Here is a 12,240-nt window from a genome sequence, read left to right on the forward strand (position 1 = left end):
TGTATATATACATATATATGTGTGTGTGTGTGTACATGTGTATGTATGTGTGTGTAGTGTATGTATATATACATATATATGTGTGTGTGTGTGTGTACATATATATGTACATATATATACATATATGTATATATATGTACATATGTGTGTATGTATGTGTGTGTAGTGTATGTATATATACATATATGTGTGTGTGTGTGTACATATATATGTGTATATATGTACACACACACACACACATATATGTATATATACATACACTACACACACATACATACACACATATGTACATATATATACATATATGTATATATATGTATATATGTATATGTACATATGTATATATATATATATATATGTATATGTACATATGTGTATATATATATATATATATATATGTATATGTACATATGTATATATATATATATATATGTACATATGTATATATATATATATGTACATATGTGTGTGTGTGTATATATATATATATATATAGTGTATACATGTGTATATATACGTAACATATATGTGTGTGTGTGTGTGACATGTATACATATATGTATATATATGTATGTATGTGTGTGTATGCATATACATACACACATATATATATATGTATATGCATATATATACACATAATATATATGTATATGCATATATATACACATACACACATATATAATATATACATATATACACATAATATATACACATATATGTATATACATATATATCAAATTCTTACATATTGTCATGAAATTAGTCTTACCAACCTTCCCTTTGATCAGCTATTTATGTATGTATGTATGTACATGCATGCATGCATACATACATACATACATTTGATCAAAAGGAAGGTTGGTTAGACTAATTTCGTGGCAATATGCAAGAGTTTGATATACATGTTACAGGCTATAAATAAAATCTGAGATAAAAGTTAGCATACAAATACATATCGATTATCTTTATGTGCAACAAGTTCAAGTTCATAATTTACTAGTAAACATACATACAACCATCCAAATTCACATGAAATCTTAGCATAAAGTCCATCAAAAATAGTTTATACATATTGCTTAGAGAGGGAAATAGGGCCTGTTACTGGTTGTTGCCTATGTTCTTGTCTACACAGTACCAAAAATAGAGAAATCGACCCCCTGTCTCAGTTGTTCGTTGTCATTCCAAATGGTTCACCAATCAGTAATTGCCCAAGGGTTGGTTGTGTGTTTCGCCCAAAATTACAAAGTGTTTTTAGGCCAAAAATAGTGCCTCTTTTCGTAAAGGCATTCTCCTATGTTTATCACTAATTTGACTATGGTTTTGCCCTGTTTTTGGGCACATGCATCGCTCCTCTACCAAGTCGACTATTTAAATGGGGGAGTTGCCGTATATTTGTCTGCCAATGTTTTAAAATCTGCCACTTATTTTATGAAATTGACCCTTCTTGACCTGCAGTGTATATATATATATATATATATAAACATTATGAAACAAAATAAAATCTTTGATTTTTCTAATTAAATTAATTTTCACAATTAAATAAATCATATGCAAAGTGCATGTCCATTAAGCTGATTTTTTAAATTTAAACAATCATGGTGCATAATCATCAATAAGTCAATCATAAGACATATAATTCAAATTTTAACTAATCATGAGACAAGATGTACAACGTATACATGTTAGAAATAATTCTATATGCAAGATGAATTCATTTACGTGAGTGTGTATGGGATTCCGTCATATCAATCATTGTCAAACGGCTAGGTCAACCATGTTTTCGTCTTCAACATGTTCCCTACACTCACTAAAACTCAATTCTTGGTCAATATGTTAGTACATAAATCCATAATCATAATAAAAAATGTTAGCAATAAAATAAAATTCATCCAACATTTGAATCTAAATGCATGCATTCTTAGTAATCACAATCAATTACCATTCTCTCTCTCACACACACACATTTATCAATGCATCAAATAACATATGTCCAACTGTCTTGTCCATTTTCCATTTATTATTAATATTAAATTCATGCAAGCAAAATTAGAGATGTGACAAGCCATGATCATGTGAAGGCATGGGGGTTTGAAGATTTGAAGGCATGAAGTGCCTAAAAACATTGTAATGTTTTGAATTTTATCTCTTGTTGAAATCCTCCATGTATGTAGTTGTTCTTGAGGTGTTTGTTATATAAATGTACAACTGAAAGTTTCAATCAAGATATGTTGTTGGATGCCTAGGGTGTAATTATATATTAAATTATAATTTAGATTCTTTGAGAATCTTGGTTTAGTTGTCATATGCATTCATGAAGAAGGTGACATACAAAAATGACATTTTATGTTCATTTTGAACTCACTAAAAGCACTTTCCCAATTCAAGGCACTCAAATTGATGAGTGAATAATTTAATATGATAGACAAGAATCGTATGAGTTGGGCATTCTATTTTATAGTGCTATGCTTGAGGATTTGAGTCATTGGGGGTTGTGATCCACCTAAGATGTCGTTGGGGTTATGTTTACTATTTTGGGAGCTAGTTGATTAGACCCATGTAATGTCTATGTGAAGTTATTGATGCATTTGCTATTTTTAGAAGATGTTCTCCAAGGTGGGCATGTGGTTTTCGCATAATAACATGGTCTTGGTATCTATTAATTTGGTAAATCATTTAAGTGTTTTTCTTCTCTAGGTTCTTACATATTGTGAGTGAGATAAATGTTTTAGATAAGATTGTTTTATAGGTACACAAGTGCTACTAGAGCATTGATAGAGAGAATATAGTTTTAGTATATTATATATATTTCATATTTAAAAATAATACATACTTGTCCTCTTTCTTGTGTGGAGCTTTTTTCTTGAAAGAGTTTCTCCACATAAATCTTGTGTTGATATGGTTTGCTAATTTATTTCTTATTTTCGATTTATGCAATCTCTTTAATCGTCTTATGACAATCCTTGTTTAAAGAAATATTTTTTTTATTTGCAAACACTTGAAGAACAATTTATTGATATAGTTTCACCTTGTTGTTCAACAACACCAAGACTAGTTAAGCATGTCCTTACTAAAGGTGAATACCTCATTACTATTGTGTATAGTCTACGACTTTTTTGAATGAACACAAGAGGACATTCTACTCTATACATATATTTCTAATGGCATTAAGGACAAAGTATCCCTTTGAATTAGAACCTCTCAACTAGTGAGTGGACTCTCAAAGGATTTCAATGTGATTGAACATCACAACAATTGCAATTATAATTATTTAACAAAATTATCTAAACTTAATTATCATCAAATACTAATAATGAAAATGCTTTCAACCTATTTACAATTACATAGTAAATGAAAAAAATGATAAATATGTAATATAATTACCTTCTTAATTAAAAAAAATAACATTTATAATTAATTTCATTACTTCCAACACTATATCAACCAATTCATTTAAAATAATGTTATCTGGAATATAAGAATGTTCTTAATACATCTATCAATGTGCCCATCGACCCTTAGAACAATTGCTGATTAATTAAATATATACAATCCCATAAACCAAAATATTTTTTCCTGCATATTAATATATTTATCTCTGTAACCTCATCCTAAAATTGCTGATCTTGTCCCTCATGGAAGATTTTTTATATTCCTGATTTTCTCATTCTTGATTTCGGACTCTAAAAAGCGTTAACATTGACCCCGCCCATGATGTCCAAATCATACGGTCCTGTCCACATGATCAATAAATTAAAAAAAAAACATTCAATCTACGTGATCGGGAAGAAATAGGCTCAGCTTCTGGAATGTCCTCACTCCCTTGGACTATAATTTGCACAGATACAGTTTTGATTAGACTAGACCCTAAATGATTTACTATAATAACGAATAGTTTACTAAAACTATGTCATATCATGTTGCCAGCACAAAATCTGTTGGGTACAAGAGAAACCTGTTTGTTTTCCATTATATGTCAGTACAAAGCGAAAGTGTGACATTCATGGTGAAGTTGGCCAAATGGCCCACCTTATTAAATTTAGTGGACTTAAATCTTGCTGTTTGTAGTAATGACTGAACAGTATATCCTCTAGTTTGCAGTAGTATATTTTCATCTATGGTGGTTTTTTTCGTTGAAGGGGGTCTTGAAATGAGGATTCTGCACATAATTATTTTAATCACTTAATTCGATGCTTTGAAAAAATGAGCCTGCCTTGTTGAAGTTAGAGCTTGTCTGTGAAAAATCTGATTTTGTGCTCAGTAAAGTACTAATCTATATAGGTATCCAGCTAATTCGTTCATTCGTGTACAAAGGAGGAATAAGCTTTTTGCATAGAAGTAGGAAAAAACTGAACCATGTCTTTGTTTGGAAAATTCAGCTAGAGATAGTCAGATTAGTAGATTAATTGGCGGAATTTCAGATGTTTGATTGTTCTGTGCTAAAGCTCGTGCAGTTTTATTTCTAGTGGTATATGAGGGGAACTAAGCTCTGGTTTCTGTGCACATGGATGACTATGCCGAGGGAAGGTTTTTTCAATGAGACTAAGATTGTAAGAAAATTTCAATTGTGATGCATGAAACAAAATTTCTTATGGTGGGTGGGGAAACCCGAATTTGCTTTTCCAAATTATGAAAATTTGAGGATGAATTCTGTTTGTATAGTCCAGGTTAGTTGTGGTAGGATTTGATGGGGAACCGATTCTTGGTTTAGAGTATACGGAGAAGGTATGTAAGTTGAGGAGTAAGCTTGTCTATATTTGTTTGAGAATCGCTGGTAGTTGAGAAAAACCCAGGTTTTGTTTTTGCAGAATTCATTACAGAAGCGTAAAAGTGGGTTAGCAATATGAAAGGAAAATTACTGTTTTGGTTGTTCTGAAAGTTCCGATCCTAAGTGTTTTAGGCATCTTTGATGGGTTTCATGTATTCCCAACTCTGCTACCATCAGAAAGGAAGCTTGCCATTCTAATTGAAGGCTGAGCTTGTTAATCTAATTTGGTTCTGTGACGTCCAGTAATACTACTGCTTCACCTTTCATGCGGATTATTACAGTACTAAGAGTACCTCTATTGCTATGTCTTAGCTCTCTCTAGTTTTCCATTAAACAAGCTATCTTGGCATGTTGGTTCTTCCAAATTACTATCAAAACACATCTATTTTGGCTTTCTGATTTTTTCAATTGAAATTAATGACAATAATCTGCAAGTTATCAAGACACAAGCGTCTGGCTTGTCCTCTGAAACAAACACCTACAGTAATGTCAATGAATCATTTTCAGCCTCCCCGAATTATCATTCATCCAGTCTTGGTTTTGGCTGTTGCATCCCTTGTGTGCAGCTTTACTCCAGCATCCGCTTATTCTTCTGCCCCTTTTAATTGCTCTGATACTACTAGTGTGTGCGAATCCCTTATTGCTTACAAGTTACAGTCCACTGATACACTGTCAAAAGTTCAGTCCCTGTTTGATGTTACTCTTGCAGAACTTACATTTGATCAAAGCTCAGCTGTTAAAGCTCAGTATGCGTTTGTAAACAAGAGTTGTGGCTGCTTCCAAACTAAGAAACAATATCTGACTACAACTACATATACTGTCACGAATAATGATGGGTATTTGGCACCAATGGTGGAGAGTGCTTATGAAGGTCTTGCACAGTTGCCCAATGCTTCTAGAATTGCACACATGGGAGCGGTGGTGACAGTGTACCTCCTTTGTGGCTGCTCGAGTGACGCTTCAAACTATCTCATGAGTTATGTACTGCAAGATATGGATACTCTTTCATCAATTGCCAGTAGATTTGGAGTGAGCATGCAAGATATCGAAACGGTGAACAATATCACAGACCCAAATGTCCTTTCAACTGGAAAGGTTTATTACATACCGTTGAATTCAGGTGAGAAAGTATCCTATTTGAAACTCTTCATTTTTTTGAGTTTTTGTGTTTTTTTTAAACAGAAGAAATTTACTGCTTTTGTTCTCTGTCTATCTTATATGCTTGCAAAATCTCTCTTGAACAGAAGACGGTCTATTCTGCAAACAAGAACCTTAGGCACCACCCCTAACAGAGATAGAATCTCAGTTTTATCCTTTTGACCCTATCTGCTATTCATTCCTTGTCGTAGGAAGTAGGAAACTGAAAGGTATTGGTTCGTCTAGAGGCTCCATGTTTAACTTTGGCGGGAATAATGCTAAGCAGTCTGCATAAACCATTCTTGTAAACGAGAATTTCTTCCAAGTCGTCGCTACTATTTCCTTTCATATCTCTCATGTTCTCCTTCAGCAGTTTGGTGGATCCTGATTTTGCCAATATTATTTCCAGAACTATTTTCTTAGATGCCTTTGCACGTTCCTTGACGTAATTGTTTTCTCAACTATTTATTTTGAACAATTTCGTTATGTTATCCAGCGAATGTCTCTACTGGCATCTGAACCTGTTCCGATTTGGTGGAGACTCAATTTAAATGTAACCATCAGATCACCGTTCTCTGGACAAATTCAAGTTAAAAAGCAATGTTTTTTTTAAATATAATTCAGGATCAAGTATGTATAGGAGTCATCAAGACGTATTTAACTAAAATAAAGAGATCATATGATTATTTCCTTTAGATTCAAACAATTATATGAATAAATTTGTAATTGTCGAACGAAAACCATGTCCTTTTTGGAGGATTCTTTAACAATGCTTCATCTCCAAGCCATGAAAATTATGAATTTCCATGCGCATATGTTGTTCCTTATATAAACCATCCTTCATTCTGTATAGATCCTGTTGTCCTAAAATGCGATCAATTTGATGCCCTTAAGTTGACTTCACTTTCTCTGATTTAGATGACAAATCACCTGTGCAACTTAAGGCTTATGTAAGTAGTGTACAGTTACTCATAAGAAGCTTCTTCTATAAAGTTTACAGAAAATATGCAACAAATTTCAGCAGCCAAAGAATAATGAGGTGAAGAGTTACACATATATAGAATGAAAAAGGTTTCCTTGTTCTTTCTAAACGAGATTAAATTTTTTTCAAAAAGGGTTTCCTTGTTCTTTCTGTTCATTCACTTGGGTTAAGTTTGCTTGTCCTTTTTGGAGTGTGAGGAGTGAGGTGTTACCTCATCCCTTGGGAGTTACAATTCTTGGAGGGTGAGTTGCCATCCTCTTCTCCTCAAACCTTCCATAAATGCAACTCAATTTCATTTATCCTACACATTTCTATGAATGAAATAGCTGGATTTTGTTCATTAAATGTTGCAGTCATTTCTTTTGCATTTTGAAGTTATGTCATTTATTTGAGGAAATAGGTTATTGTAAGTAGCTTTAGGCATTTGTTCCTCGGGCAGAAATTTCATGCTATTATCTGAAATCTTACAGACATCATTGAGCCCTATTAATGAAATGTAGATTAGTTTTGAGACACAGGTGGCCCTAAGTGGTGCATGATAATTATTTTGATGCCTAAGGAGAGTTTGTTATGGCTGAAATTATCATTTAATCTTTATTCCAAAATAAAGTTTCCAATGATGGCCTGAGAAATTTGTGGTGTCCACATTGCAGCTCCAATGCCAAAATTACTACAATTTGGAAGAGAAATTTGTACTACTTTTATCCAATTAAGCATATATTGTTAGCTTAGTTTTCGGGAGCTGATCGAAATATGTTTTCAATTTATAAAATAATTGTAATAGTTATGTTTTGTAGATACTATTGCTAATTGAAAAATACAAAAAATCCATAGTCTATCTGGGGCAATGTTGAAAGACTCCATCAAATTCATAAAGGCTAGGATTTACTAAGCTCAAATATAGAAGATTGACATTTAGTTGGCAGTTCTTAATAAATCCAGATGAGACTGTAGCTTCTTAGGATTTACCAAGCTCAAATATATAAGATTGACATTTAGTTGGTAGTTCTCGATAGATCCAAATGGAACTGTGACTTCTTAAGCAAAGGGATGCCTTTGTCTTTTATAATTTTTAGTTGTAGTAATTTTATAGTAGATCTTGGGTGATGATTCATTGGCTGTGAGAATGTGTAAATTCATTTATAGCAGTATAGACAGAATTCTAATCTCGTGCCATGTTATCCCTCAAGAGATTCTTTTCATCTTGGAAATGTAAATATTAAGTTTTTCTAGGTTCCATGTCAGTTATTGTGCTTTCTTTTATATCTCTTTTATTACTTTCTTCTGCAATTGACTTGATGTCGTCACATCATATGTGGTTCCCTTATATCTAGTCAATCTTCTAACCTCCTTGAACATGATGAAGATTATTGACCCTATAGCTTATGTTATCTCTACCAAAGACTAGAGGTCAATCTAAGTGCTCAATTCCGCTATTGTGCTATAAGCTGATTTTTTTCAGCTTTTAGACATCATGTTTATTGGCTATTGCTGATTCTATGTTGATCTGGCTAACAGTGAGATGACAGTCCTTGCAAGCATTTTGTCTTTCAAATTAGCCCACTTTACGTCTTAAGTAGTTATTATCATAATTGTATTGTAGTGCATTTCCTTATTTCTGGGAAAAGAAAACTCACTGTGGTCTAAGTAGATTCTCCAAAGGCAATTCTAGTGACTAGTAAACTCATTTCCATGGTCTGTGGTACTTCCAAACACATCCTTGAGGCTTGCAGCATCTTCAAGGTCATCAATATATATTCATCGAATGCTGCACACTTTTTTTTATAGGCACTAGACAATCTGGGTAGATTGCACGTGGCACCATCAAAACACACACTGAACCTTATGCAGTCTTCATCATCAACTTCGTTAAGATTTTAAATACGTACAAAGCAAACCACTTAGGTCCATTCTTAATACGTGGTACCTTCAAGTGCTGAATGTGTTGCAGCCTTAATCATTGAAAGGGCAGGTTCATCTGTTACATCTAACACTGTTTGAATCAATCTTTAGAAGGTGAAGAGTTTTGTGGAAGGTCAATCATTTCAACTTCCATAATGCTTCTTTAGCATTGATGGCTTTGCAATATTGTGCATACACTTGTACTATCAGATTACATAACTCTAGTCATAGCATAGATGAAGCTTGGAGGAAATAGACATTCATATATCTCTCTTGAGTATTACCATGTACAGAACACACATTATAATTTTGTTCTAGTTCTATTATCTTCCCTGCAAGTAATTCTTTGATTGGTATTCAACATCTCTGAAATATTGTTAATATTGCTTCCACACATACAACACATCTAGCTCCACATAGTTTAGAGTGTAGTGAGTTGTCACCTCAGATACTGCTTGGGGTAAAGATTATATGGTGTTTGATGCTTGCCAATCTAGTTATATTACCGTGTTCCTTTTCTAGAACTTTCATCCTAAAAGAGATGCCTCTACCATCGGGTTGTTTATGATTGTATTTAACTGAGTACCATGAAATGCCTTCAACATCCAGGAGTTTCCGAATGTATTTAATTGTATGAGGAAAAAATGTAATTAGTTACATGTCATACCTTAATATTTGTTGTGGTTGCAACCTTAATTATTAAATTGCATCTAAAAATAATTGTCCTTTTAATGCTTATATAGATATATTGTTCTTTTGCAAGTTATTATCATTACATTGTTGGTGTTTCTGTAGGGTGATCAAGAGATCGTATTATGTCTCATGTATTCTTGAACTTGAACTTGATTTATCTTGAAGGGAAGTGTTGGTGTCTGTTTTATCATCTACCAAACATTAGAATAGGATACCCGAAGATATTCTATCCTCTCCTGAAAAATCACCACTGATTCCAACGTCTATATGTGCGAACAAGCGACTTTAGTGAAATAGCTTCTTGGGTAGTGTATGCTGAAAATCTCAAGGGGGACTTACATTTAACAACTGTCTTGAACTGCTGGACTTAGATGGATTTAGCAACTTTAGGCTCTTCTTTTTTTTATAGATTTTCTGGGGATTAAGACTTTCAAAAGAAAAGGAAAAAGGGATAGGGTTTGAGAAGGCTAATTTAATCCTACGAACTCCAGAGACGGTATCAATTGGGTGCTCTCGAGAAACCAAACTTTGCTTCGCCACACTAGGGACAACTACACAAAGCCGGTGCAATCTTCAATGGATTGTGCTTGTGATTAAGATGTTGGGATGCACAGAGGATGGGCTCAGACTAACTTTGCACGGTGAAATGGAAATCATCCATACACCAAAAGTATGAGCGGAGATACACCATCGATTGACACTTATCAAATCCTTCATTCAAATTAACAACAACGAAAGCAAATCTAAATTAACTTAACTAAGTTTTGAGGAAATTGAAACAATGCAAATCATTCAAACAATAGGGATTACAAAGCAAGCGCACATGCAATATATTATCTGGAAATGACCTTACGCAACAATACATCAAAACCTCACCCTCTCCAAATGAGAGGAGGTAACCTTATATAGTTTCTCAAAAATAAATGAACGGTCGAGATCAAACAGTGATCAAGGGCCAAGATTGAAAGCTACAAACCCTAATTAGGGTTTCCCAAAACTAACTACCCTTGACCAAAGAGAAAATTACATTTGGGACACTTGTCCTTCTTGCTAAATATGAACCATCAATGAAAATAGAAGGTTGTTGCATTGTGAAGTGTGCCCTTCTAGAAGCTTCTGGATAAGTCAGGTTCATCGAACTTGGACATGTTGACTTGGAATGATCTGATTGGTTGGAAGATGACGAGGCGCCACCTCAACGTGCTGGATGTCTTCCTTGAATTCTCCAATTTGTGTCAAGAAATTGTCTAAGTATGGAAATTTGATTCCTTCTTGTCACCATTTGATTCTGCTTGGGAGCTTGTCTTTCAGGAGATGAAATCTTTTCCATATTTTCACCAAGTTTGAGAACTTTTCTTTCTTGATGCCTTGAGATTCTTTCAAGTGCCTCGAATTTGGAGAAGAAATCCCTTCGTGAAGTATTTCTCATACTTAGCCAAATTTTGGCCCTCTCTATGCTCGGACGAACCTTGCCCATGGTCCCGTCTTCAATTCTGAATTTGGCTTGAAACTCCATTTGTGTTTTTTGTGACGATCCTGCCTTCAGCTGCCAATTTATGTTGCGCGGGAGGAGGGTAAAAGCTCTAGATAACCCCTTGCAAATATGAAATGATGGGATCAAGCTGTTTAGGCATTCGCTGTGATCATGCCCTCCCTCTCAATACCCCGAAATTTGGAGAAGGATTTCTCCTTGCCTTCATCATAATTGAGGAAATTGGAATTTTCTCTGTGAAACATTTCCCACACTTAGTATCTTCACGCCCGGATGAACCTTGCCCGTGAACTTGTCCTCAATCCTCCGTTTGGCTTGAAACTCCAACTGCAATCTCTATGATGATCCCACTTCTATTTCCTCCTGCGACCTATAAAACCAAAGGAAAATAAGTTAGAAATCTATCTTGGATTAAAGAAAATCGAGGCTGCGAATGGCTAAGTGTTTGGAGATTTCATTTCATTCTCATACTTAGCCATAAAAACTGAAATTTCATTTGAAAATCCTTCAATCTCAAGGATGGTTGTGATCGTAAATCAACACCAAGTGCTATAACTTCGAAAACTTTCTTATACTTAGCAAAAAAAAATGATTTTCCTCCCCATAGAAATTCGAATAAATTCACTAAAAATCATTTCTCAAACTCTAAAAAATACTCAGAAAATACATAAATCTGCATCATGAATTCAATTTCACCTTCGAATGGATGGAAGTAAGGCTGGAAATTTCTCAAGAATACTCAGAAAATTCAGGAAAGATTCAATAATTCTTCCTTATACCAGCTGGCTTCACTCAAAAATCTGTGAATCCTTCGTCACGAAGTTTGTCCAACTACCAGCAATATCAAAACTTTCTCCAGATGAACTTCAAACTGAAAATACTTTACTATGCTCTCCTTAGTAACTTCGAACTTCTTGGTGTGTAAAAATGAAGTTACAACAAAGTATTTGTAAACAAAGTTGAATCTTCAATTAGAAATACTTAAAATCGTCCAACTCATGTTTCCAATTTTAACTTCACCCTTTAGGAAAGTGTTGTCATCTTTCCAAGTTCGAAGAAAATATCTTCCAAAAGTTTCCAATTTGGCTACAAGTTCAAAATGTTTGGCAATCTTCCAATATTCCCTTTCAAAAAAACTTTCTATCTTGGTTTTTAAGTTCGAAATCTTTATCAATCTTCCAATATTCCCTTCCAAAGAAAAACTTTCTATTTTGTTTTTTAAGTTCGAAATCTTTATGGATTTTGATGACATCACTCAAACTTGTTGAC

General features: G+C 33.9%; 1 protein-coding gene across 1 annotated transcript in view; it reads left to right on the top strand.

Annotated features, from left to right (window-relative positions):
• Positions 1 to 3,815: 3,815 nt before the first annotated feature.
• The window catches only part of LOC131036916 (lysM domain receptor-like kinase 3), a 28,610-nt gene continuing 20,185 nt past the window's right edge, over positions 3,816 to 12,240 (top strand). Inside the window, exon 1 of the mRNA XM_057968925.2 lies at positions 3,816 to 5,885. Within this exon, the coding sequence (XP_057824908.2) occupies positions 5,183 to 5,885 (703 nt within the window). The 5' untranslated portion in view covers positions 3,816 to 5,182. The remainder of the gene's footprint in view (positions 5,886 to 12,240) is intronic.

The sequence above is a fragment of the Cryptomeria japonica genome, chromosome 11 (assembly GCF_030272615.1).
Source record: "Cryptomeria japonica chromosome 11, Sugi_1.0, whole genome shotgun sequence".
NCBI classification, from domain to species: domain Eukaryota; kingdom Viridiplantae; phylum Streptophyta; class Pinopsida; order Cupressales; family Cupressaceae; genus Cryptomeria; species Cryptomeria japonica.